The sequence below is a fragment of the Panicum virgatum genome, chromosome 1K, assembly GCF_016808335.1.
Source record: "Panicum virgatum strain AP13 chromosome 1K, P.virgatum_v5, whole genome shotgun sequence".
NCBI classification, from domain to species: Eukaryota; Viridiplantae; Streptophyta; class Magnoliopsida; order Poales; family Poaceae; genus Panicum; species Panicum virgatum.
This window is the reverse complement of record NC_053136.1, coordinates 46,392,146-46,418,951: the sequence shown is the minus strand read 5'-3', so window position 1 is coordinate 46,418,951 and position 26,806 is coordinate 46,392,146. Positions and strand designations below refer to the sequence as shown.

The following is a 26,806-nucleotide window of genomic DNA, read 5'->3' as shown; positions in this document are numbered from 1 at the left end:
ACCTTCCCTTGGAGAGGGGTCCGATTGCTATGCGGGGGGTCCGGGACCCTCGGGAGGTCCGGAGCCCTGGCTGCTTGTGCTTGAGCGCCTGTCTCTCCTGGGACACGTGGCGTCCCCGGACCTTCCACGGGTCCGAACCATTGTCGGGAGGACAGGACTTCGGACCGCAGGGGTCCCGCTGTTTGGTTGTAGTCAAGGATGACTACTAAGGCTCTTGCCTAGACACAGCAAGAGGGGGTACCCCAGTCCTGGGGTACCGACACGACGCTTGTTGTCGCAGTGTGCAGCCTCTAGTGGATGTGAAAGGAACTGGAGCACCTTTGCTTACATCCACACCAAACTGCGCAATAGGTTGAGCCACCAGAAATTGGACAAATTGGTCTTTGTGAACTACAACCTCTGCTTGCGTCTGCAACGTGCTACTAGAGGGGTCGATCCATATGACTATGATCCAGTTAGCAGTTTCATGGATCTTTCTTTGTACCAGCAGTCATCAGCAATTCAAGATTGGATGAAGCAATCAAGGTTCAATGGAGACCCAGCATTTGATGAAGACTCAGACTTCATTGACACTCCATTGCCGAGCCAGATGTTCACTGACATAGGCTCTTCTCATGGTCACGATGAAGATGTGGAGACATGGGCCGAAGAAACAATTGGGGACACACATCTGGGAAAAAGGAAGACTAAGATTGGTCCCGAAATGAGAAAAGGGAAGAAACCACGCACTGAGGAGGAGTTAGGTAGTGACGATACCACACCTGAGCCTAGTGGTGGTGAGGACATTGGTGATGATGATGATGATGATGATGATGACGACGATGATTCCAGTAGCAGTGAAGGTGATGGCAACGAAAGTGGTGGTTATCGTATATCTCCTACTATAAGGTTCACTGGGGAGGAGGACTTCACCCATGCAACACAAGATACAGATCATGGAGCACCTACTTCACAACGACAAACAACATCGACACGTCGACATGGTCGACAGGCCCCACTTGCATATGATTAGGGCCGGGCATTCGGGTTACCCGAAATTTTCGGGTCGGGTAGTTCGGGTTTTAGGAATTTCGGGTTTCCAAAAATGATACCCGAAATCAGTTGGGAAAAAGAAGAACCCGAAAATTCGGGTACCCGAAAATTCGGGTTCGGGTTTTACCCGAATTACCCGAAATTCTGGAACTCCACATATGCAGTATAAAATCAAATCAAATACACCCAACCATACATCCAGTTCACACGTCCAAACTGACAGTTCAAACGAAATTAACTAACACTTCACACGTCCAAACCGTGACAGTTCACACTTCACATATCACAATTAATAAACATAGTTTTGAAGCACACAAATCAAATCATAGATGAAAAAACAAATCATTTCGGGTATTTCGGGTATTTCGGGTACCGTGGCCCAATACCCGAACTACCCGTATTAATTTCGGGTACCGTGGGTTGGAACCCGGATTAGGGTTCGGGTTTTTCGGGTTCGGACTTTTCGGGTTCGGGCTCGGGTTTTTCGGGTTCGGGTATCGGGTATCGGGTTTTCTGCCCAGCCATACATATGATGAAGATAGCTCCAACTCTGCCTCCAGTGGTCAGTACTACAACCCTTACAGTACTTCTCCCCCTGCAGGGGGCTTTCTGTGGCCACCACCAGGGGTGGTGAACCCGCCACTTCCGCAGGCAGTTGCAGCATTGCCTTATTTGGATTATCACGGCTACCTACCATATAGAGCTCCACAGTTGCAATATCACCCACCTACGTACGTGTATTTGCCACCAACAGACGAGCCGTATGAGGGACCACCGGGAGAGAGATTTGAGGACTGAAGAATGCAGGTACTTATCCTATCAACAGAACTTATCTATACGTTTTGCTTTCTCTACTTATTCAATTTATTTCACATAAATATTTAAATGCAGAGAATATGCTACATGGATTATTCTGGACTATGCCTTTGCCTCTGTTGTATCTTTGGATTGTAATAATTCTAATGGACTTTGGATGTATTGCGTTCTATGTGTGGACTTTGGACATGAGTTATGTGTAATAATTCTAATGGACTTTGGATGTATTACGTTGTATGTGTGGACTTTGGACATGAGTTATGTGTTAAATGGTGTATTTGTCATTGTTTTGTGGAGTTATATATATGTTATGTATTATAAACTGTCAATATACACATAATCAGGGGAAATTTTGCCAAAATTTTCAATTTTTCCATATATACACATCATTTTCTGTTAATTTGCATCATTTTACGGTGACAAAAACGAAATTTCGGTCAATATCACCGAAATTTCGGTCATCAAAACCGAAATTTCGGTCGGAATGCAACGAAATTCCGTTTTTCGAATTCAAAATCACTTTTCGGTCGAAATTACCGAAATTTAGCGAAATTTCGCCCGAAATTCCGTTTCCGCCGGATGGCGGGATTTGGTGCAAAAACGAAAAGGAGAACCCTGCTGGTGAGTGGCCCAATGGAGGCGACGAGCGGCCGGCGTGGAGTGAGGCAGTAGCAGGATTAACCAAACCGGTGGGAACCGGTCCTGTTGCTACCGGTCAAACCGCTCTGACCCGGTTTTGGTTTGGGTTGGTACCAAACCGGTCCAAATTCAAAATTCAAATTTGAATTCAAAAAAATAAAAAAATCCCAAAAATTTCTAAAAATATTTCAAGGTGCGACGAATTTAATGGTGTCAAATTTTCTCAAAAATTCGTCCATTTAGTATAGTTTGCGGGCATATAAAGTTAAAACAAAAAAGAAAAAGAAAAAATAGGCCGGCCCATTAAGACCCACCGCATATGGCGACCGGTAAACTAGTCAAACCGGCCAGTAAACTGGTCAAACCGGGAAATCACTTTTAAATTGTTAGATTTTTTGGTTAAAACACCGGTAACCGGTCGGAACCGGTTACACATGTGCTTTTGAATTTGGATTTGAATTCAATCGGTTTCCACCGATTTCCGATCAAATCGGTCCAATAAATCACTATCAAAGGTCGGCGATTTAACCGGACCGGTCAGTTTTGTAAACTCTGAACAGCAGCGGTGGAGCGAAGCGGCAGCCTGCGGCAGAACCGTAGAAGAGCAGCGGCCGGCGCGGGGTAGGGGCGGGCGGCGCGTGTGGCGACCACGCGGCCGGCGTGTGGCGAGGGCGCGAGGCAGCAGCGGCCGGCGCACGGCAGCGGCGTCGAGACGGGCGGAGGCAACAGCGCGTGTCTTGTTCTGGGGTCTCAAGTTCGAAGTTTAAATTCAAGACAAACTCCTACATTGATTGTCATCGGAACGCCAGCATAAACGTGCATGGCTAGATTGGTAAAATATTTATCGAATTAATCATGACCCTGAAATAACCACCAGCAGGGGTGAGGAATCCGCACACACGTCCAAATCCAAGGTTTCAATCGATGTGATTATTATCACTCAAAAATGAAAAATGAAGTGCCCATCAGCAACATTTTGAAGGTATCATGAGCGGTTCAATTTATTACTGTAGCCGCCATGTAAACGGACATCTTTACTCAGATCCCAAAAATCATCAGCAATGACGTAAATTTTCCCTCTAATAAATCCGTATCACCGGAGCATACTACTCCCAAGTCAAGTCACGTGGTCAAACCTTTGCCGGCTCTGGCTCTACCTCCTCCGCACCCGACTCCGCAGGCACAGCGGCCGGCAAGACCACCGCTGCGGGATCCACGAATAGCGCGGCGCAGTCGCAGCCGACCTCGCGGCAGCGCTGGAGCGCGGACTCGGCCTCCGCCTCCCTCCCCAGGGCGCGGTACAGCACGCTCAGAGAGAAGAGAGGGCGGTAGTCGGCGGGGTCCTCCCGCGCGAGCTCCTCGAACGCCGCGATCGCCTCGTCTACCTTGCCGTCCACGAACATCGCCTGCGCCGCGAGGAGGCGCGCGCACCTCTCGCCTCCCCCGGCGGCGGACAGGCGGGCGCGCGCAGCCTCCGCGTCGCCGGCGCCCGCGTGCGCGGCTGTCTCGATGATGAGCTTCTCGAACGGGAGGGGGGCGTCCTGGACGGGGTCGTCGGGCTCGGCCGCGGCCGTCAGGGGAGTGGGTGGAGGCGGAGGCGCCGAGGGGGTGCACGCGAGGGCCGGGGAGGTGGCGGCGAGGAGGACGGCGGCGGAGGCGGCCATGCGGAGGGAGGAGAGGATGGGGTGCGCAGAGGTGGCGGACCCGGACCCGGACCCGGAGCTGGCCGTCGCTTTGACGGCCGCGGGGAGCACCGAGCGGCGTCCGGAGGAGGCGGCGGCTACGTAGGCGGGGGCGCGGATGGAGGAGGCGGCGGCGGCGGCGGGAGCGAGGAAGGCCATGGCGGCGGCTAGGGTTTGCGGCGCGGAGATTGCCACCGGCTTTGAGTTTGAGGTTGGAAGGAGCAGAGCGGCGGCGGAGGAGCTGAGGTGGGCGGGGATACGCGGAGCGGATGGGAATCGAGGGGAGCAGGTTTTCTCCGCTCCCAACCGCATGTATAATCGATTTTGTCAGCTCCATAGGAGAAGTTGGCGACGATTTTTGTTTTTGGCAGCGCTTCGCGGAATTCGGCGTGGAGCTGAGCGGAGAGAGCGCTATCGATTTTGTCAGCTTCACCGGAGAAGTAGGCGACAATTTTTATATTTGGCAGGGATCCGGGGAATTCGGCGTGGAGCGGAGGAGAGCGAAGCGATGCCAAACTGAGCTTTTGGTGGAGATTTTGTGGAGAGAAAAGAAATGAAACTTTGGTTGGTTCGGCAGTAGCTGCCTAGCTGGTTGGTGGCATCCGTGTCTCTGCCAGGTGGGCCGGGGTCGGCGGCGCCCGCCCGGCGCGGCAGCCGAACCACGAGTTTCCTTCAAAAATATTTCGCTGGTTCATTTTCTTTCTCAACACAAGGCAAACGCGATTGACCTTTCGACCAACTGGAGCCGGAGCTGGTGTGCGTTTGACCACCGGTGAGCATGCCTTTGACCACCGGTGAGCAGCAGCGGAGGGTGGGTGATGTTCGAACATCTTTCCAGTGTTGCAATGTGCTCTCAATACCAATGTACCATTAAGAAACAAATGATTGCATGGAAGCAGCACATTCTACGCTGAACTAACAGGGTCAGCTACAGATGGTCTACAGGAAAATTTCGGATGTATCTGTACAAGTGTTGTACAAAGGGCTTCTCTTGCATTGGTATATGACTCCGCATCGGCCACCACGGTTTCAGGCTTTCAGCAGCTTAGAAGATGACAACGCCTCCTTCTCTAGCCGCTGCTGAGGAGGTGATACTGCGATAGCTGTAGCTTTGCAGGGATCCTCCTCAGTATGTACAGGACAAGTGATGAAGGAAGAATTTCGACAAGCTGCAGGCGGAGAAGATAAGGACAGTAGATCATCTCAATACCAGTTTGGAGTTACCAGACTGCAGCAGATGATCTCAATGCAAACACTAGAAAAGCTGAGTTTGGCGCTCTTTGCAGAAATGGTACTTACCAGGTAATAGAAGAAATTAAGGACGGGATGATCAAGAACGTCGAGGTCAGCTTCTTTGTTAAACGCATTGAAACACACCTGCAAAGCAAATGCAGCACGGTTGTTGTAAAAGAACCGTGGAAATCAAACTTGCACAACTGCCAGTGAGCAGAAATCCTTACCATTATGCACCGTGCCATGAAACAACAGAAACATATACTGGCAACTCTGCCGACCTCTCTCAGCTTTTGTTGCCTCCCTTTTGACTCAAGGGGGAAATATTTCAGCATGAGGAAAAGCCTGCTCAACCAAACCTCAGTCCATTATGTACATATTTTAATGTGGTATGATAGCTGCTTAATTGGCCACATCAAAACCTGAACTAATGGATATCGATTAAAGTATAAATTTAATTTTCTTATATTAGCACAATAGCACTTCGATGATACATGTTTTGCAGACAGCCTAGGCAGTCCGTTTGGCCAACAAGAAGATACAAAATCGTAATGCATCACAGTTCAGAATTTCCAAAGAAACATCGAGTAGTATTCCGAATTTTACCTCCCTCCATATAGCAGAAAACCGAAGGCAGTGAAAAAGGAAAGGCCTGCGACGAATAACTTCGAAATGACTAGCATTGAATGATTTGGATTCCACCACAAACATAGCCATAAAAAACCCTGAAGGATGCACTTTCATCAGTATGTCGTGACTACAATAATAGGTAGGTGGCTGAATATAAACATGCAAGCAATTGAGGTGAGAAGATTCCTGGCGAAGATAAACACGAGCAACCATATGTAATGTAAATTAAGCAATCATTCATAAAGGACAACCAGGAAGTGCTAACAGATGATTCTTTGACGATCAGAGATACTTCGTTTTCCATTGTTTCTATCTGCTGCTAAGTGTTACAACTGCATATTTGTGTTAGTAAGCATATCTTTTGGCATTAGTGTTGAGCAGATTGTAGGAGTTCTTTTTTTCCTGCCAACTTATAAAATTCACGCTTCCAATTGGTTTCTAAATAATGTGGGATAACATCACCTCCAATGAAAATATTATCTGTCGCTTGTATGAACAATCCAAGAAAAAATTGTACAGCTTAAAGTAGCAGTGCAGATTTAGAAATATCAAGCTTTACCTGCAACGCATATACAACAACATTAATGGTGTAGAAACCTAATCGAAGTCGATTGGCCATTAGTCCACGGGCTTGATAAAGTATCTCAGCCCAAAAAAGTGCTAACACGGCATAGGTAGTGAAGAATGCAAGCCCCGGAAGGTCAAGGATAACATGCTGAAAGATCTGAAATAGAAATGAACATGAGGCATTTAACTCCGGTCGATCAAATCAAATGAAAACTGACATTTATGTTACAGGAGAAAGTTAAGGCATGCAAACCGGAGGGTTCACTTGCTGCACTAGGCGACGGAAAGCAAAGATAGAACACCTGGCTGCAGATTTACAATGCAGTAAGGTTAGCATCAAGCAGTAGACAGCAGAGCATGTAACTTTTTTTTTTGTACAACAGATTGAACCATGTACCCCCATTGACCCCGAAATTCAGGAACTGGAAGACCTTTTGGATTGTCCACCCATATTCAGGAACTCTGCACTGTATTCTGGCAACTTGGATCTGCATGCCACATTATAAACATTTTGCCCTCAGTTAACTTATTCAACAAACAGGGAGCATTTACATGGCAACCATATGTATAAAGAAAGATATTTACACTCTTAGTTCATATACAAATATCCAGATGCTATGCACACATTCTTATCCTGCAATAAGGTGAGATTTCAATTATCCTGCAATATCCATCAGGTGAGATTTCAATGTTTCAGAAAGATGAGTACTGACAAGCAACCTCGAGTCCTTGTCCAACTATCAATCTCTATTCCAAATCGCACTTTTCATCTTGTTTGAATCGAATGTGCACATATTCTCCCTGGTTATCTCATCATTGGCAACGTCCGGAACTCCGGATGCAAAACACTGGTACGCTCAAGGTACAAAGCAGAAAAACCTCTTTATTCCCAACTAAAAAATTTGCTGATTGTGATATGGCAAATTTATGGCACTCATGTCAAATAGGCAGAAAAATCAAGTATCTATTCTCCTGCCATGGCATCGAGGCAAACAGCACAGGCTTATTCCTTCGACGGTATCACGGCTAAGTGAGCAAAATTCAGCAAAGAAGCATCTTTCCAAGCCGGCGTCCATGGCTACACTAACAGAAGGAGGAGACGAGACGCTTACGCATGAGGCGGCGGCGACGATGCCGTAGAGGACGGCGAGGGCGCAGAAGATCCCGTCCTGCCACGCCGGCGAGCCGTTCACGCGCTCCCACCACCCCGCGACTTCCGCCGGCAGGGGCGCCGGCGCCGCCGTCATCGCCGCCCGGCGCGCAGACAGAGATCTTTGTTTTTTCAAAAAGAAAGGACAGGACAAAACCCAAAAGGGCCCCCCTCTCCGACCGGAAATCGTGCGCTCGCGGCGGGAGTCCGGCGGCGACGGACGGCGTGGATTTATACGGGGCACGTCGCGAGGTCGCGTCGCTTTCGTCGTTCCGCCACAGGGGGGGGGCGGGCACAGGGTGGTGTCCGGCTGTGCTCGATTCGGGTCACGGGCCGCTCGCGCTACGCACCCGTGCCTGGATTAATTTGCCCAGTTAAAGCAATCCATTAATTAGGTGGCTCAAACTGGATCTCCGCAGCCAATTCGAGTTTGGAAAACGTCGATTTTTTTCGTTGTTGCTGGGTTGCTGCTGATCGTGATTGACCAGGTCTGGGGCTTGGTCAACACCGCCGAGATCAGCGCATGGTTTGGGTTTCGCAGTCATGAGAGGCACGTTTCTCACGAGCAAACTGGACGCCCGGCCGGGCTGGAGAGTTGACATCCGCGGAGCGCCCGAGCTGAGGCATTACTGTGTTCGGCTGCTTGTGACCGGTGGCTGGTGTTGATTTGCTGTGAGAAAAATACTGTTGACTGATTGATGGTTGGTGGCTAGTGCTGATTTGATGTGAGAGAAAAATATTATTACTGATTGCCAGCAATGCTGTCTGAACCACCTACCACAAGTCTGGATCATGTTACCATGTGCTTTGGTGTGGTCAAGCCCGACGAACGAAAATTTGCAGGCAAAATGCCAAAATCATATCTTCTTGTTGGTGTATGCTACGGCGTCTGTGCCTGAGCTGTTGTTGGTGCACCGGTCCCGGGTTAGGAGATGGATGGGGTGAGATCACGGTGTTTGGTACATCGTGAAATTTTTCAAGCTGTTTGGTCATGGGATTACTGAGGTTCGAGAGGCGATTTTTAAAGGGTGTTCTGAAAGTTCAGAGGGAGCAATTGGTCGGCAGGATTGTGGATTTGAAAGCAGAACGTGCTTCCCAAATGGATGGTGCAGAGCAGATCAACGCACCTGACTGCTCCTATCATCGATCCAGTTTCTGATTCCGTGTCAATGTGTCATCTCCAGCACAAATTCCCTGACGAAACGAACAGACCACAAGTAGAGAACCAACGAACGCGGATTCCCAGCGTCGCTTCTATCCTTCTTTTCTTTGCTGTCTTTAGGGCTCATATCTTCAGATTGTTGCGCATAGTATTTCTCAGCGTTTCTCTGTTCATGAATAGTAGCATGTCCTGAGGACAGTCAAATGCTGATTGCATTTTTGCTGTCGGGTACGTGAACGGAGCTGCTAATCCATCACAACGTATTCTCAAATGTAAAATTAGTAATTACCCAGTGCTTGCTGTATAATGCAAGGATAAGCCCTGCATGCGTATGACATAAGATACCTTCCTAGCTCGAACCAGTTTATCATCACTTTTTGGCTGAGCAATTTGACAGCTACAAGAATAGTGCTTCCCTTTTTTTTTATAGATCAAGAATAGTGCTTCCCTTTGCTACTCTCCGTATCGTCCAGTGATTCCGATCCACTGGCGAAAACTACGGAAACCTTTGCTGACTAATACCTGCCATTGGCTCTGAACAAAGTCAAACTTTTCCCAGCTAACAATTTTTTTACGATGTCCGAAGCAGAGTTTTCTTTACGGTGTTCGCAGGCAGCAATTTTAATTTGTTTTGGATTAGTTTCTAAAAAAATTGTTTTGGATTTCACCACCTGAGCTGATTTTTTTTTAATAAAGGACCGACTCTCGTTTTCTTCCCCTGAAATTAATAACCTGTGCATGCATGCTGGTTACAATGTGTTCTTCATCAGGCATCAGCTAGAGCTCCGCGCGCGCATCCCTCACATCACGGCGCAGGCGTGGACGTTGTCCTCGTGGAAGACGGCGAGCGCGTCGTCGCCGACGATGTGGGTGAAGGCGTGGCAGGGGTAGGACCCGATCATCGGGTCGTTGTAGCCGCGGCGGTAGTACCTGTAGGTGGCCTCGTATGCCTGTTCGGCTGGGCTTTCAACCAGCTTCAGCCGCGGCCAACTCCAGAAGGCTAAGTGCTATTGCTACAGTAGTTTCAGCTAGGTCCAGCCGACTAATTGGTCCAGCCGAACAGGGGGTGTCGTCCACCAGGTACTGGATCACGAACGGGTGCGGCTGATTGGCTCAACTCCAGAAGGATGAGTGCTATTGCTACAGTAGTTTCAGCCAGATCCAGCCGGCTGATTGGTCCAGCCGAACAGAGAGTGTCGTCCACCAGGTACTGGATCACGAACGGGTAGTACTCACCGTCGTAGGGCCACAGCCAGAACTCTTCCGCCCTGCCGGTCTGCCGCGCCGCGCGCAGCACCTCCCCGGCGATCCACGCGCCCCGTCACCGTCGCCTTCTGCCGCTCCATGTCGATCTCCACCGAGCTCACACCTGCACGCACGGCCACACCATTACTGGCACTTGGTTGCTTCGTCTCAGCAGGATGGTGAGGGAGGGCCGTGATGGCCGTGCGTGCCTTGGAGCCGGGACATGGCCTTCCTCACACGCTTCTCGCAGCCGTCGCAGTCCATGTGCACAGTAGCAAATCTAACAAACACACAAAGTGCACGTTCATCTCCACGATCTTGGTCACGAGAAAACACACAAAGGAAAATCGAACTCAGGAGACAGAAACAATACCGAACCGGACTTTTTTTTTAAAATAATTTTCGAGAATCTGTTTAGCTGTTTTACTCACGGATGAGGCGTTTGACAAGGTAGAGCTCCTGTGCGTCCTCCAAAACCGCAGCATTTTTTTTTTCAGGCGCCGCCAGAACGGAGCCGCCGCCGGCGATGGGAGCTGGAGGAGCGCAGGGACGGGGCGTATAAATACTGCCGCAGAAGGAGAGGGAGGCCCCACGACACGGTAAGCTGCGGGAGATCGACATCCATGGCAGATGGATGCCAAACCCCGCGCGGTTGTGCTGCCGGGATCGATGCCTCCCTACAGGAGGGGATATGAGCGCCGATGCGCGGAGAACAAACATTATTCCTGGGAATTATATCTGCTGGCCCTCGGTCGGGACTCGGGAACGCTTTGACAGCTGAACTATCTCTCCACACATGTCGGATGATATATTAGACAATAAATTTGATGCTTAAATCAATTGCTGATATATTTTTAACAGAGTGGAAAGGGCGAGAAAACTTTAGCCTCCTCTTTCACAGGGGTTGGGCGTCATTTGGAGAGAGAGTGAGAGGCCAGAACACGTACAACATGACCGAGAGAAGTGAAGAAAAATGAGAAGCAATTTTGTTCATATTTGGTGGCTTTGAATCGATCTGACTCAAATTAGTGATCAGATATTTAAATGTAGTTGGATCAGCGTTAAAATTGGGTGGCCTCATTCTATGTTTAGAGTACTTTGATATGGTCAGCTGATCTAAGGATTGATCCATCCACTAAAACATCATATTCAAAAGGAGTTTGTCAGTGAAAGTAACTGCATTTTTTTTTGTAGAAATGGTTTGTAGATGATTAGTTTGAGTAGTGAAATGGTGTCCAATTAAGTTGTAACTTTGTTAGTGACGGTGACTTGTGGATCTACGTGCTAAAATTGCAAATTAACTAGGTGATACGGTAACGTTCACTTCCAAAAATATGGCTTCACTGGTGAAGTTAAAGCGGGTAAAGTAAAAAAAACACTAGCTTCGTCTTACTTTCAGTTTATTTTAGTATGGACTTATATATAAAACGACTTTGAAACAATTAAAGCTAAATCAGTGCATAACTGCATTTGTACGGCTCCGTTCAGCGAAGGCGCAACGAAGAAAACCGTCTCCTACCCCTGTCCGCTCCCTGTTCCGGGCTCTGCTAATTGGCGAGCGCGCGCTGGCAGGGCAACCAGCGCTAGATCGGACAGCATCCGAATTTTTCTTTTTTGGAAAGTTTTGTTCTCCACTATTTTTCTATTTTTAGAAATTTAAAACTTATGAGCCGGTATAACTTCTTCCAAATAACTATTGGATGGTGTTTTCCAGCATAACTATTAGACAATAAATTTTCAACACATCTTTTATGATTTGCATAACTTTTATCTATAACTTCCAATCCATTTTTAGGATACCTTTTAACACAACTGTCATGATACATAGATCTTTTACGTATAACTTTTTCAGCCTACTTATTAATGAATAATTTTGAACCTAACTTCCATGTGAATGTTATCAGAAAAACTTTTCACACAACTTTGATACATAAGTTCATCATACAAACTGTAAAAGAAAAAAACTTTTCACATAACTTTTAACACAATATCACGGTATGTACATATTTTACGTATAACTTTTTCAGCCTACTTATTAAAGAATAATTTTGAACATAACTTCCATGTGAATGTTATTAGAAAAAATTTTGACACAACTTTGATAAATAAGTTCACCGTACAGATTGTAAAATAAATACAACTTCTCGAGATAACTTTTTAGCATACTTTCTATGAAAAATTTGTCAAAAGAATATCTCGGAAACACAACATAATGACGGTAAACATCTCATTTGGAATATTTTGCTTATAAGTTGTTGAAACAATATTGAGCAAAAATAGGAACAAAATTCGAAGCACAAAATATGGAAAAACAAATGTTAGGGAAAAAAGAAAACATTATTTTCTCGAGACAACATGAGAGAGGGGAAAACCAGAAAGAGAATGGAATCTGGGCGGGGGGATGTGTGCAGCACTGTGAACGGAATCTGGGCAGAGGGAGGTAGCCAGGTAGGGGCGCACGCAGCAGTGTTTCATGGGGTGGTCGTCTGGACACATGTGCGTCGCGCGTTGGTTTCTCAATCAGCGCTCGACCGCTGATTTAGCGTCGCGCTCTGTTCCCCACCAATTCTGAACGCCCCCACCCCACCTCACCCCACCACCCAAAGGGGAATTTAATCATTTACCATTATAAATGAAGGCCAACTCGTGAGATAGCACTCTTTTTTTAGCATTATGAAATTAGCATTAGAGAGAGAAAATCCTTACATTTTTACCACTCTCACGTACGTGGACGGCAGCGTGTCGTTCTAGCTAGGATCCTGATCAGCTCTGGCCCCGCGCCCCACCCGAGCCTATTTTGTCCGGCCCGCCCGCCCAAATCCAGCCCATTCTCCACTCTCCTCCTTTCCTCCTCTCTGCTCCGCTCCTCTGCTCCACAACGGCCACGCCCGCACCTGCAGCGCCGCCGGGGCCTCCAAGGCGGCGTCGATCATGGAGTGCAGCCGCGCCTGGACCATCCCGTGCGCGAGCTTGGACAGGCCGCTGGCCGCGCGGGTGCGGGTGCGGATGCTGTGGCGGCAGCGGGAGCGGCTCAGGCGCCGCGTCCGCGGACGAGTGCGACGCCGACGAGGACACGCTCAGCCGCAATGCCACACGCTCAGCCGAGCAGTCGCCGCCGTGGCCAGGCACTTGCTGCCGCTCGATGACTATCTCCACCTCGCGGACGTGCACGACAGCTTCCGCCAGGCGCTGGTCGCACTCGCATCGCTCCAAGCCGAGACGCGCACCATGCGGCGATGCGGCGACGCCGCCAGGCTCACATCCGCGTCGCGCCGGACGGGACCTCGCGCACCTCGCGGCTGCCGTGTGCGCCGTGGCTGCTAGGGCCCCTCGCTGCTTCCCGATGACGTGCCCGCCGACACCGCGGCGCTCGCGGCCGCGGCCGCGGTCGCCGTGGCCTCGGGCTCCGCGGCCGTCTTCTCTGGCCTCTCCTCGCTCTCCAACTCCGCGGCCTCCGCCAGTGTCGAGGTCGCCTCCACGCCGTGCTGGGCCACCGCCCGGCGAAGCTCGCCGGCTCATCAGATACACCGAGAGCCAGCCACCACTGCATATGGTGGGTGGCCAACCTCGTGCACTAGATGCCGCCAATGTCGCCGGCGAGTCGGTGGAGGTCGCGGAGCAGAGGAAAGGGGCGGGGCGGGCGAGGTAGTCCCGGAGCAGAGGAGGGGCACAAGAAGAGAGTGGAATGGGCTGGGTTAAACGCGTGGGGTGGACAAAATAGGCTCGGGTTGGGCGCGGGGCCCAGAGCTGACCTGGATAACGACACGCTGGCGTCCACGTAGCCGAGAATGGTAAAAATATAAAATTTTTCTCTCTCTAATTCTGTAATACCAAAAACAAAAAATGCTATCCGAAAAGATGGCATTCGTTATAATGGTAGATGATTAAATCCCCCCTAGGGTTGAAAATGGGACGGGAAAATCCCGTCCCGACCGGCTCCGTTTACCGTTTAAACCGACCGTAAACCGTTTCCGCGAAAAAATGGGAAAATGGGAAAACAAAACGGGAAAACGGGCGGGAACGGGAACGGTTGGGGTGTTTTCCCGACCGTTTTCACGGTTCCCGTTTTCAGCCGGGAAAATTCCCGCGGGAATTCCCGTATTTGTCGTAGTCGGCTGTGTTACCTGTGTTGGAAACATGAATTGTTGTTTGCATGTGTTCCAACGTGAATTGTGAATTCGTGATTCACTTTACCCGTGTCTCTTAGTTATACGAGTCTTGTTTCCATGTTATTTATACATAGTTGTAATTATTTTATCGAGTTAAATGTTTGAAGTGGTTGTATGTATTTTCCCGTTTTGAGTTATCGATTCCCGATCGTAATCGGCATGCTCCCGACCGATTGATTCTGTTCCCGATATCCCGTAATACCGATTTTGTTTTCCCGTCCGATTTTCCCGTTCCCGTTTCCGTTCCCGACTAAAAAATACAGTTGCGGGAACGGTTGAGGGGTTTTCCGACCGTTCACGACCGTTTTCATCCCTACCCCCACCCCCACACACCCAAAAGCAGAAACCCCCAAACCCCTCCGTCCTCTCCGTCCGGCGGCCGCGTGCGGCGCCGTGCCCAACCGCGGAAGATGTCGCTTTCCAAGCCTCTCTCGGCGCGCCGCCTCGTGCCGGCGCTCTTCCCGCTCGCGCACGCGGACGCCGCCTCGGCCGCGGCGGCACGCCTCGAGCGCCGCCGGGACACGTTCGTCGCGACGCCCCCTGTCCCCGCGCCCTCCCCGAAGGCCGTGCGCCTCGCGGAGCCGCTCCCCACGCTGGCGCCGTCCCGCCTTGCCCTCCACAACCGGATCCTCGCGCTCCTCTCGGGCCCCCAGGCCGACCTCCCGGAGGCGGCGCTCCTCACCCGCCACGCGCTCCACTCCAACTGCCGCCCTTCCTCCTTCACCTGCGCCGCCGTCCTCGCCGCGCTCCTCCGCGCGCGCCGCCTCGACGACTTCTTCGCGCTGCACCGCTTCGCCCTCCAGGCCGCCGTCCCGCCCACCGCCGCCACGCACGTGCTCTACCTCTCCGCGCTCGCAGATCGCCGCCTCCCTGACGACGCGCTCCATCACCTCCGCCTCCTCACCCGGCCCGGGTCCCCCGTGCCGCCCTCCCCTACGGCCTATCGCGTCGTCGTCGAGTGCCTGGTGGCCGATCACGGCAGACTCGCGGATGCCGTCCTTCTTAAAGATGAGATGCTCGACTTTGGGGTTGTGGGGCCGGATCCCAAGGTCTACAACCTCCTCATGGCTGGATTCGTGGGTGCTGGGGATGGCGCCAAAGCTGTGGAACTATACCAAGAGCTCACGGACAAGGTTGGGGGCAAGCCAGTTCTTGATGGCATAGTGTATGGAAGTCTCATGAAGGCGTACTTCCTTATGGGAATGGAGCAGAAGGCTATGGAGTGCTACAAAGAGGTGTTTGGTGCTGAATCGGAGGTGAGGTTTGGGGCTGAGAGCTACAATGAGGTGGTTGATGCACTTGGACAGCATGGGAGGTTGGAGGATGCACTCAATCTGTTCGACAGAATGCTCGGGGAACATGACCCTCCACTGCGGGTTGCAGTTGATCTGAGAAGCTTCAGGGTGATGGTCGATGGCTATTGTGCTGCTGGGAGATTTGAAGATGCAATTGCAGTGTTCAGAAGGATGGGGGAGTGGAAGCTGGAGCCAGATGTTGCATCCTATAATAATTTGATTCGGCATCTGGGCCTTAACCAGTTGATAAGTGAGGCGGAGATGCTCTACAATGAGATGTGCGAGTGTGGTGTTGGCGCGAATGAGGAGACACATGTACTACTCATGGAATCATGCTTCAGTGTTGATCGCATTGATGATGGCATCTCTTACTTTGACAAAATGGATGGATTGGTGCTGAAACCTGATGCGATTGCATATCATAAACTTGTTGGTGGCCTGGTGGGTTTCAGTATGCTTGGTAAGGCTCAGGAATATTTTGATCAGATGAAAGGGAAGGGAGTTAGCCCAAGCATCTCAAGCTACGAGACATTGCTGAAGGCATACGTTGCTGCTGGTCAGTTGGATGATGCAGCCAACATTGCAAAAGCTATCCTTTTGGACGAGAAGGTTGTGTTCAGTGATGAAATGAGGGAGCTCTTGGAAGGAGCGCTACGTGGAGGTGGGCGGGAAGATGACATTACCAAGTTATATGAGGACGTGGAGAGGGAACAAGCTGAAGCAGAAGCCCGTGCCGCGGAAGAGAAGGCGAGGGCAGAGGCTCTTGTCAAGGAAGAGAGGGAGAGAAGGAGGGCAGAGGCTGCTGCTGAGGATGAGGCTGCGGCTAAAGCCAGTGCTGCTGCTATTGAAGCTATCCTAGCCCATAAAAAGAAGATGGAGAGTGAAGTATCGCCTGCTCCTGATGCAAACACCCTGGATGGTGGCTTTCTCAGTAAGCTAGGCCTTAGATCAGCTGGAGAAGGTGCACTTCAAGGCACTCCGCAAATTACAGAAGGGATGGGAGACGACGGGCAGGGACAACTGTGATGACCACGAGAAATCCTATACATCCAGACAAGCTTCTAATGTCAGCAGTAGTTCACAGTGTCTCGTATATGTTGTTTTTGTTTGAGGATAAAACATGTAGGAGATGATGGTATTCAGGCATAATTTTACTTAGAACATGAACTGCAGATGGTAGATGTTTCAGTATATTGTGCCAATTTCTATTTCTGTTACCATGGAACTCATGATTTGCTCAAAAAAATTTAAGTAAAATAAATCCTCTTTGGCATGTCCTTCAAATCAGCACATAAGCAAAACCTCCGGAGAAAATGAAAGCTGGAGGCACTTACCACGTTACAGTGAAATATTAGAAAACTGGAAGATGTATTTGACTATGCCATATCTGATGATGTATTACAAACTGGTGAGCATTCATAAGCTTCATTTTCTGATAGCGCAAAACCATGAAAGTTTAGATACCTGAGCTCTACTTTAAACTGTTAGAACACTTGCTAAAGGATGTAAATGTTTAGTCCAAAAGTTATCCTATTATGATTTTACATTGCAATCATTTCTTTTTTGCTTGGAATGCAGCATAAGAACTCGATGTTTGCTTCCAAGTTCTGGGGTTCTTGTAGGCATAAATAAGATTCGTGCAGCCCACCGCTCGTTCTAGAAGAATGTTACAGTTAATTCATTGCCTGCTGTTTGCATCTCTTAAGTATAATTTTGGTTAAGCATTGTAAGCAGGTTTGCTCTGGTCAGTTTAGTACATTTATGGGTATTTTGTTCTTCGGATCCATTTTTTTACATTTATTCATTGACATAGTTTTAACCCCTTCCACTAAGGCAGTGAACATTTGTAATTGTGCTAGCAGGTTATAATACCAGGAAAGAACAAAATGTTTGATGTAAGATTATTGGTTCACCTATTCCTGTTCGTTTTGCCAACAGTTCAGAGTATATTTTCTGCCTACAACCATGTGCATAGCCATTAGCCACTAGGCAGACCTTTTTTTATCAGCCTACAGGGAAACACTCAAACCTGCACTTTTCATGGTATTTGCTTGCGTAGTAGATATTACAAACTATTGTTCGACAAAGTATTATATGCATATGCATTTAATGTTCCGCAAATCCTGTTGTTGGGTCTGATTGCGATTGATGGTTGTTCAATCCCTGTGTTTTGTTTCAAGATCATTTTGTGCTGGCCTTCATTTGTCTTTGATAAGGCATGAAATCCTCAATGTGGTGTTCTTAAGGCATACTTAATAACCTTTTGTGATGCTTTGTATGTTACAGATAATCTTCCAATTAAATTGGGATTACACGTACATTCATGAGAACAAAATCTGTAGATACTTCTGCTGGTAGAATAAGATGCTGGAAGCTGAAAAGAAATTGCTGGCCTTTAAGCTGGTAAGTGTCCTTGCAGGATTACATTTGAATTGTGTATCCAATGGTGGAACTTTTGATATTGGGGCTTCCTTGGAGCATGACCCTGGGAGTTAATATGAAAAACTCGCTACTGCAGCTTTATGTCCTTTGATGGTGTCTATAGCATATATGTTGCTGAAATGCCTATTCAGTTAATGTTTCTTCAAAATTTAGTTCAATGTAGAACAAATGCTATGGGCTTGATTCAATAAGGATTTACTTCCTTAGTATTTGGGTTTGGAAAATGTCTTGTGCATTTTATTAGTTAACTTTCGATGAGCAGCCAAACGTGCTGCGTAATCTTCGGTTGTGTGTAATTAATACTTAATGGTTAGGGTCAGAAATGCCATATCCCATGAGTAGAGCCTGAACCTTTGTATAGCAGGTTCCATTTGGACCACCATATGAAATAGTCGAGGTTTGAAACATAAATGTCTAAGGCTGTGGATGTGATGCTGCTGACACTCCCTCCCATATTGTCCATGCAGCAAAACTGAAAGCTTCAATGGACAACTCTGAGTGGTGGGTAACAGTTGTGTGTGGTCCTCAAGGTGATCAGCAGAAGCTAGAATTCCTTGGGGAGATTAGAGCTATGTCTTGGCAGTGGGCTGGGCCTATATGGGCTGAGTGGAGCCCAAAGGAGGCCTGTGGAACAGTACGCGTGACTCGCGCGTAGCGCTAGATTTGGCGTACTCAGGCCGCTACGCTAGCCTGATACGTAGCCTGATTCATACTGCTCGCTTTCCTTGGTGGTGGTGAGTGGTGACCGGCCAACCTTGCGGTGTCTAGTTGATCGAAGAGCAGGTCCAAAACTTCCAGTCGGAGAGTTGTTCAAAAAAAAAAAAAAACTTCCAGTCGGAGTAGGTAGCTGGGAACTTCTCGAAGGACCAAGTGTCCGTAAAGGAATGTCAACTAAAAAAATGCAACTCTCACTCCGTTTCACCCCTTGAGAAGTCAACAAATTCAAATTTGATTGAATTTGTACAAAATAGTATTAATATTTTTAATATAAAATAAGTATTGTTAGGTTAATCATGTAATATATTTTTATACTATATCTTTTGAAGATATAAATATCAATAGTTATTTCTATAAATTTGGTTAAACTTAAAATTATTTGACTTCTTGTCAAGACGCGGGATTTGCATTTTTTTTAGAGATGGAGCGAGTACTCTTAGCCACGATCCCCCCTCCTTTTGTTTTCAAGTTTGCCTTTCGTTTGCTTGCTTCGTGCAAGTTTGCCTTTCGTTTGCTTGCTTCGTTTGAAAACCCGCATTCGCCATGTAGGGGCTTCACGAGAATCTTTTGGGCAGGGTCGGTCGACGCCTCGACGACACAAGCAACGGAGCTGATCCGTGACATGCGCACACACACACACCGCACACGTGTCGCTGGGCTTGGAGACGAGACTCAAGTTGTCTATAATTTGCGACACAAATTTTTTAAGTCTAGTTAGACCCTGTTTGGTTACTATAAGTCTCTGGACTTATTTTAGTCCTTGGGCTAAAATTATAAGTCTCATCCTGTTTGATTTGAGAGACTAGAGGGACTAAAAATCATTAAATGAAGCTCACAAAGTACAAAAGTGCACCTAATCTACAGTAAATGAGGGTGAGTGGGGATCGCAGGGCACCATCTCCATGCATGCATGCAAACCACCGGGGGAGGGAGGGGTGAGGGTGGAGGGGGGGGGACCACAGGGGCTAGGTTGGAATCCTAGCAAAAAAGTCCCAATAAACTCCTCTTGAGAGTCTTTTTTATTTTAAACTCTAAAGGACTTTTAGCCTAAAATAAGTCTCATCTGTTTGTTTTTTTAGACCCATAAGTTCCTGGGATTTTTGCATAAGTCCCTTGAAACAAATAGGGCCTTAACACATAGCGGAACAATAATTATTAAATATAAATGAAAGTGCTATAGTATTTTACACCTAAAATTTTATTAATTACTAAATACAAACGAAAGTGCTACAATATTTTACACCCAAAATTTTATGCATATAAATAAGGCCTGACCGTGCGGCGTGACGCCATGGACAAGAGTGAAACCCCAGTCACATCCGGAACGAGCTTCGAGCTATCCTAAAACTTGCTTTGAATTCGAACGACCAACCAAAATCTATCCGAATTCCGAAGTCCAATACACACTAGGGAAAAAAAAAACAGCCCTGAATCTCTTCTTCATAAGTTACGACTTGGACGGAGAAATTAAAAAAAAAATATTTACAAGGATCCGTGGAACCGAAGTGCTCCCTTGCTTGAGCAGCTTCTCAACGAGGAAGAGCCGCGGAGCCACCACCAAATCTACGGCAAGCAGCTCTTCCAACCCCAAGGTCCGAACGACCAGCAGCGTGCGTGCGCGGGCGGACGGCGCGATGCCGGCGTACGCGGCCGGCGGGGCCGGTTCAGCTTCAGCCGCGCGTGTCGACGTGGAGCGCGTGCGCGGGCGGCGGCGGGAGCGGCGGCGCGGCGAAGGTGGGGCTCCGGAGCATGAGGAAGCGCATGCGGCGCGGGAAGGGCGCGCCGTGGAGCAGCTGCTCCAGCACCCGCGCCACCAGCACCGTGTACTCCATCATCTCCGCCACGATCGCCACTAGGATCATCTCGCGCTCCCGCTCCCGGGTCCCGGCCCGGCCCGGCTGGTGACTTGGTGAGTGGTGTGGTGATGATTGGCGCTGTCTGTGACTGGGGATGAATGGGTGATTGGTTGATCGCCTTTAAAAGGGCTGGGATCCAAACCGCTACCGTTTTGGGGTCCGGTGGGCGGGCGTAGGGCTGGAAACGAGCCGAGCCGAGCCAGGCTCGCTTCGGCTCGGTCATGCAGCGAGCCGAGCCTGGCTCGGCTCGGCAATTTCACGAGCCCATAGAAGAGGCTCGGCTCGTTATCGGCTCGCGAGCCACAACAGCCCATTGCATTACAGAGCAGTTTTTGTAGGAAAAATACAAACGACAAAGGCTATAATAAGGCAAACAACAATGTTCTTTAAGTCTTAACAACAAGGTTCTCTTAGCCCCACTAATTAAGTTCATGAATGTAACAGCAAGGAAAAAAACATAAAGTTCATAACAGGATGTAGCTTTGGTGGGCTGGCCGCTGGCAATTTGGGCTGGTTGTTTGGTTTGGCCTCAGCTCACGAGCCGGCTCGGCTCGGCGTTTTAGCGAGCTGAGAAAAGAGGCTCGGCTCGGCTCGGCTCGTTCCAAGCTCGCGAGCCGCTCCGAGCCGCACCGAGCCCGAGCCGAGCTTCGAGCCGTGAGCTTTTTTTCCAGCCCTAGACGGGCGGGCGGCCGGTGGTTTGCAAGTCGTCGAGCCGGGTGCGCACGGTGTCCTAGCGGGGGCTCCGCTCGGAGTGGCTTGGCTTGATATGTTCGGGGCACCGAGGGTGTGCCCACTGCTGCACTGACACGATTCCAGGGGATGGTCCATAGGAGTTGTGTTTATATGCGAAAAGTTTGTGAAAAAAAACTGAAAAGTACTGTAGTATTTTCGTTTATATGTGGTAAATATTATTCTACCATACGCTAACTAGGCTCAAAAGATCCATCTCGTAACGTACATCCAAACTATACAATAAGTTGTTTTGTTTATCCATATTTAGTGTTCCATGCATGTGTCATTTACTATATTTAATATTTCGATGTTATTTCGATGTGACGGAAAGTTTGAAAATTTCGGAGAAACTAAACACAGCCAGGATTGAAAAAGGACATGTATGGCACTCTATCCGATAAGCCTGAAACCTTTTGACGTCACGTGACTCGCCCGCCAGCCCACGGGCCACGTGGCATGTCTGTGTCCGTCCTCAATGATTTGTAGTTTTGGCGGGCCGGGTTGGATCGAAACGCACAGAAACGCACGCTGGGCGGAAGTTTGCCGATTGAGCTGGGGCAAAGGAAGAACTTGTGCTGCTCGCAAAGGAAGAATTTAGTCGTGAGGGCCCATGGTAATGTTAGGCTCAATTGGTACGTAGTTGTGTTTTTGTTTCTGGGCCGTGTCTGCTCAACACTGCATCTCCTGCTTATATTCTGGCAAGAATGCTACTGCAGTACTGTTTGCTTGGGCTATGATCTGTCTCCTACTTTTCCTCGTTACTCGAGTTTTTTTTTTCATGGCTAGACACTATCAGCCACGCTTAATTCTGCCCCATAAGCATATTTGACAACCGGACACGAACCTGATTTTCAAGGGGGACAAATCGTTTCAGTTGTGGATCGAGTGCCCACCGTCCAGGGGGCTACCTTCTTCGGTTCTGCAGATCTCCGGTCACATGCCAAACAGCAATGTGTGGACACGTAATGTAATTGCCGCGCGGATATGCCAAACTCATTTTCGTTAGCTCCCCCACCAGAGGCTCCTCAAACTACTCCTGCCCGACAGGAACAGAACCCGTGGGAACTGTAAGTAGAGCAGTCCGTCTCTGGCACAGCAAGTGGCGGCAGGCGGCAGTAGAGCGAGCCCGTGGTTGGTGGACCCGGATTTGCTACAGTTTGGAGCTGCTGCATTCCATGCATGCTGGTTCTTCCACCACACATGTATATACAGTATGTAGCTAGTCGTCAACTAGGTCATCCGATGTACTGTAGAGATCATCATCAACCACAAACTTTGTCGGAAAATCATATATATATATATATATATATATATATATATATATATATATATATATATATATATATATATCCTTGAGATCAGAATGAGCACCATCAGACTGACGCACAATCTTCAGAATTCTTTGCTTCCTGCTCTGCCTTCATTCGTACGTGTTGCAATAATACAGTTTGCACACTGCGCTACGGAGAATCGAAACTGCGTCTGGCTAAAGGCCTATACACCATCCATGGCTGGATCTATGGATGCCGAAAAAGGGCCAGGCAAAAGCAAGCAAGCGTACGCTCCCATGCCTATTTATACGTCGCCAAGAGGTCTCCACATACTCCAGCTACGTACTATACATCCTACTCCCCAGAATGCGACCCCACTTTCTCCCGGCGCGCGCGCGCGGGGACCGGCCGGGGTCAGGGCCGTGCATCTGGCGAGAACGAAGAGTAGGGCGTCGCTGTCACGGACGGGGATACCCTCCGCGAGCACGCCGCGCGCCCGCCCGCCCACGGGAGCACATGCGCACGTCGAGGTGGCCGCCGCGACAGGGATGGGGGGAGAGAGAGACTGGGAGCGATAAGCAAGGCAGCACGGGAAGGGCCTCGCGCGCGGCCGGCCGGCCGGCCTGGAAAGCGACGTGACGAGGGGGCCGGGGGAGCTCAACGGTTTGGTCAGATCTCGGTGTCAGCCCGGCTGGTCGATCGAGCAGTGCCGCCGGCCGCGTGCAGCGGCGGATCGGAGACGAGGCCCGGGAACGGGAGCGCGCATGGGGCCGAGCCCCCGGCACCCGGCACCGGCAGGCAGGCATGCGGGCCGGAGGAATTTGTTCGGCCGGCAGGGGCGCTCTCCCGCTCCGCCTCGCTGCCTCCACTCCTCCGGCCACCCCACGCGTCTCATCATGCAAATGATGCAATAATACGAGCGGCCCGGCCGGCGGGCGGGAGCTAGGGAGATCGGAGAGCGCCCCGGCCGGCGCCAGATCAATCGATTCCATCGCGGATTGCTTTATGCTCTCTCTCTCTCTCTCTCTCTCTCTCTCTCTCTCTCTCTCTCTCTCTCTCTCTCTCTCTCTCTCTATCCCTGTTGTAATGCTACGCAAAGCCCGGACCATATGAATCTCCCTTTGTCCCTGGAAAAGACAAAGACCCCGCGCGCAGGAATTGCACTACTGTGTCTGAGCGTGCCTTAATGTACTCGCTATATATAAATCCCCTTGTTGGGTTCTTCTTGGAGGCTTTCCATCTCTCATCACATGCGCCCATAATTAATCTCGCAGGGGGTAAAATCTGGGGTACAGGTCAATCCGATCCATTGGCACAGACGTTGGTCGTTGCAGGTAGAGCTGCGACTTGGGCAGTGCTATTTTTGGCGGGCCGCGGCACGATCTAAAGCACGGCACGGCAAGAAATATTTTGGGCCGTGCCGGCACGACACGAAAATAGCCGATCGGCCAGTATGTAGCCCCTTGTTCTGTTATCATAGTTAATTTTTCTTTCTAATTAACAGCAATCATAAAAGAAAATATTATTCATTCAAGAAAATCATGTAATTTTCATACCATCGATAGTTTATGTGCTTTCTAATTGCATAGTAATATTTCTGTATCGATACATATAAATCTAATTGCAAGTATTCGGAGGATCGTGTTTGGGCGGGCACGGTACGAAGACGTGCTGGCGTGCCATGAGCCGTTCTTGGGCTTGATAATAGACTTGTCGATGTGCCAATCATGTCTAAAAATCTAGTCCCGACACGGCACGAGGCATGAGAGGGCCGGCTGGGCTGGCACGGCCAAGTCCCAGCTCTAGTTGCAGGCGTTCCGTTGTGGTGACGACTACGCAAGCAGGATGAGATCTGAAATGTGCGTAGGACGACAGAGTTCTGGGAGGCCGAGTTTTTTTTTGAAAGCTTGAGGAGCGATGCCGTGAGATATGAGCAGCACGGTTTTAAGAGGAAATGATTAAAATACTACTAGAACCCTATACACAACGGCGATTCCGTGACTGTGAAACCAGGGTGCAAAGGGTCATACGTGTTAGAAATGAAAAGTTGTTTGCTCCGTACGAATTATTTATTCATTTTCTTTTTGCAAGTGGTGCATATGCGACTCAAGATTCAAGCTCTATAGCACTTAATCTAATTTTTAGATAATAGCATAAAAATTTGGTATCATGGGATTTATATATATATTTTTTAAAAAACTTTCATATGATGCCAATGTTTAGTCATGAACATATATAATAGTGTATTTAAGATCATAGGAGGTAAAATAAAAAACAAGCCAAATGATTTCATGCTGAAATATGCAAATAGCCTAACACATTATTACATTGTTACGGCACATAATTAACAAGAAACATACAAAATTATAAAACATATCCCCAAGATGTTGGAAGTACAAATACCAATAAGCAGCACATGTCATGCTACTAAATCTCCGCCGCCGATTCTTTTTGCCAATAACTCAAAGCATACATATATTTGAGTCTCACTCCACCCCTCACAAGATTGCCTTTTCGCTCAAGAAAGTGGAAAAAAGATACATAAAACAACACAAAACCATCAGCTAATAATTAGCCTCGGGTCTTTAGTTAAATCAAGCAATCCTGCCTCTCTCGGTCACTGTTCTGTGTGATACTCCTAATACTTAGTACATACGGATAATCATTGATCTGATAATTTCGGTTGCGCCGGGATGAAGCTAGGCAAATTATGGGCGTGTTTGGATCCAAGGGCTAGAGCTATTTTTTGCCTAAAATAGCTTAAAATAGCCCAAAATTCCCAAACATGAGGGCTAGTTCTTGGCTATTTGCAAATAGCCTACCTCAAAAAACATCCCACCCAAGGGGTGATTATTTGGGCTATTTTAGGTGGAGCCCACCATAGCAAGAGAGGTAATATGACTCCAATGATTGGGAAAAGATACTTTAAAGGCTAAATAGCTCTAGGATCCAAACATGTCAAGGGCTATTTTATTGGAGGGCTATTTGCTTGAGCTAATTAGTTCTAGTTTAAATAGCTCTAGCCTTTGGATCCAAACACGGCCTATGTGGGGGGAATAAGGGATGTTGATGGTGACGAGGTTGGACCACGTACGGGTTCGAATTATGGGCTGACAAAGGTCCCGAGCCCTCGAAGCAACAAGATGGCTCGGCTCGGGAGCAAGGCTCCTCTGCGCCCAATCAGGCTTGCCGGCCGGCCTGACCAGCTGGTTTGGGCTCGGATGGGCGCAGGAGCCATGGCGTGGGCGCGCAGCTAGCTAGGAGAGTAAGAAGAAGGGAACGCTCTCGCAGATCAGACAGGCGGGCAGCATGTCATGTGCGTGTCTGTGGCGAGCACCGCGACGCGGTAGGCGGGCCTCCGTCCCTCCCGGCCACTCCCCCGCCCGCATGTAGATCAGACGCCATGCGCGGAGCGGGGCACCGGCTCGCCGTGCTAGCTTGCCTTCCGCCCTGCCTGCCAGAGACCCAGAGTGCCAGTGCAGCGGCCAGCGGCCAAGCATGCCTTGCTTGTACTCCTTTCTGCAGCCCACGCAGACCTCAACGCTGCGTGCGCTGATCTGATCCCGATCTCCGATCGATCCGGCCAGTGCGTCGGCTCAGGGTTTGCATGCATGCCGCCACCGCCGCTCATAGAAGCCGGCCGCGTCGCATGCATGCCAGTGTGGGAGCGGCGCTCGGCCGCCGGGCGGTGCGGTAATAGCCGGGTAAAACCAATTCAATTCCGGCAGGCCAGCGGTATAGATGAGCAGAAGGCCCGATGCCCGGTAGCCCGGCCCAAGCACGGGCGACACGGCACGGCCCAAGCACGGCACGGGCCCGAAGACACCGGGCCCGGGCTAGGCACGGCACGGGTCCCGGGCCGGGCTTGGGCCGCTAGGCAGGCCCGTCAGGTGGCACGGCACGGCCCGCAATTAGTGGAAGGCACGGTAGAGGCCCGTTAGCTTATATATAACTATAATTATATATTTATATATGAACTTATAACTTGTCATTTGTCAATAAGTTAACTTATAGGTGTAACTTATGTGTTTTTTTAATATTTATGAACTTAATAATATTTGAGAAATAATATTTAGCTTATACGATTCTTTAAACATTTGTGAAAATAATATCGTCATATGTTTATGGGCTATTTGGGCCGGCCCGGCACGCTATTTTGGTCGGGCCA

The 26,806-nt window shown here is 49.2% G+C and overlaps 3 protein-coding genes, 1 long non-coding RNA gene and 1 pseudogene across 5 annotated transcripts; 2 read left to right on the top strand and 3 right to left on the bottom strand.

The window, feature by feature from the left end:
- The first annotated feature begins 1,564 nt into the window (after window positions 1-1,564).
- LOC120657520 lies at window positions 1,565-2,102 on the top strand. Its single transcript, XR_005668223.1, has 2 exons — window positions 1,565-1,839; window positions 1,924-2,102. It is a non-coding gene; the product is annotated as an uncharacterized LOC120657520 (long non-coding RNA).
- A 1,217-nt stretch (window positions 2,103-3,319) lies between these two features.
- Window positions 3,320-4,493, bottom strand: LOC120712731 (transcription initiation factor TFIID subunit 4-like). Its single transcript, XM_039998600.1, has one exon. It carries the CDS (start codon window positions 4,479-4,481, stop codon window positions 3,618-3,620), a length of 864 nt encoding a protein of 287 aa, XP_039854534.1. The 5' UTR covers window positions 4,482-4,493; the 3' UTR covers window positions 3,320-3,617.
- Window positions 4,494-4,988: 495 nt separating this feature from the next.
- Window positions 4,989-7,956, bottom strand: LOC120712741 (tobamovirus multiplication protein 3-like). Of its 2 annotated transcripts, none has more exons than XM_039998612.1 (8): window positions 7,712-7,956; window positions 6,997-7,087; window positions 6,853-6,905; window positions 6,592-6,756; window positions 6,009-6,127; window positions 5,630-5,747; window positions 5,469-5,546; window positions 4,989-5,338 (listed from the first exon to the last, which is right to left on the bottom strand). In XM_039998612.1, the coding sequence occupies exons 1-8, from the start codon at window positions 7,844-7,846 to the stop codon at window positions 5,240-5,242; spliced, it is 858 nt and encodes a 285-aa protein (XP_039854546.1). In that variant the 5' UTR covers window positions 7,847-7,956; the 3' UTR covers window positions 4,989-5,239. The 2 variants fall into 2 exon arrangements, with proteins under 2 accessions (XP_039854546.1, XP_039854551.1); XM_039998617.1 differs by having other exon boundaries at window positions 6,592-6,747.
- Window positions 7,957-9,589: 1,633 nt separating this feature from the next.
- Window positions 9,590-10,641, bottom strand: LOC120712725 (annotated as a pseudogene).
- Window positions 10,642-14,687: 4,046 nt separating this feature from the next.
- LOC120712717 (pentatricopeptide repeat-containing protein At3g49240, mitochondrial-like) lies at window positions 14,688-16,897 on the top strand. Its single transcript, XM_039998578.1, has one exon. It carries the CDS (start codon window positions 14,736-14,738, stop codon window positions 16,644-16,646), a length of 1,911 nt encoding a protein of 636 aa, XP_039854512.1. The 5' UTR covers window positions 14,688-14,735; the 3' UTR covers window positions 16,647-16,897.
- Window positions 16,898-26,806: the final 9,909 nt, after the last annotated feature.

What these genes read in the sequence shown, in the direction of transcription:
- LOC120712717 (XM_039998578.1), top strand. Translation starts at nt 14,736, where the DNA reads ATGTCGCTTTCCAAGCCTCTCTCGGCGCGCCGCCTCGTGCCGGCGCTC.
- LOC120712731 (XM_039998600.1), bottom strand. Translation starts at nt 4,481, where the DNA reads ATGCGGTTGGGAGCGGAGAAAACCTGCTCCCCTCGATTCCCATCCGCT.
- LOC120712741 (XM_039998612.1), bottom strand. Translation starts at nt 7,846, where the DNA reads ATGACGGCGGCGCCGGCGCCCCTGCCGGCGGAAGTCGCGGGGTGGTGG. An exon ending in TTTCTGCTATATGGAGGGAG is followed by an intron (nt 5,748 to 6,008) that starts GTAAAATTCGGA and finishes TTGGTTGAGCAG; the next exon opens with GCTTTTCCTCATGCTGAAAT. An exon ending in TCATGGCACGGTGCATAATG is followed by an intron (nt 5,547 to 5,629) that starts GTAAGGATTTCT and finishes TTTGCTTTGCAG; the next exon opens with GTGTGTTTCAATGCGTTTAA.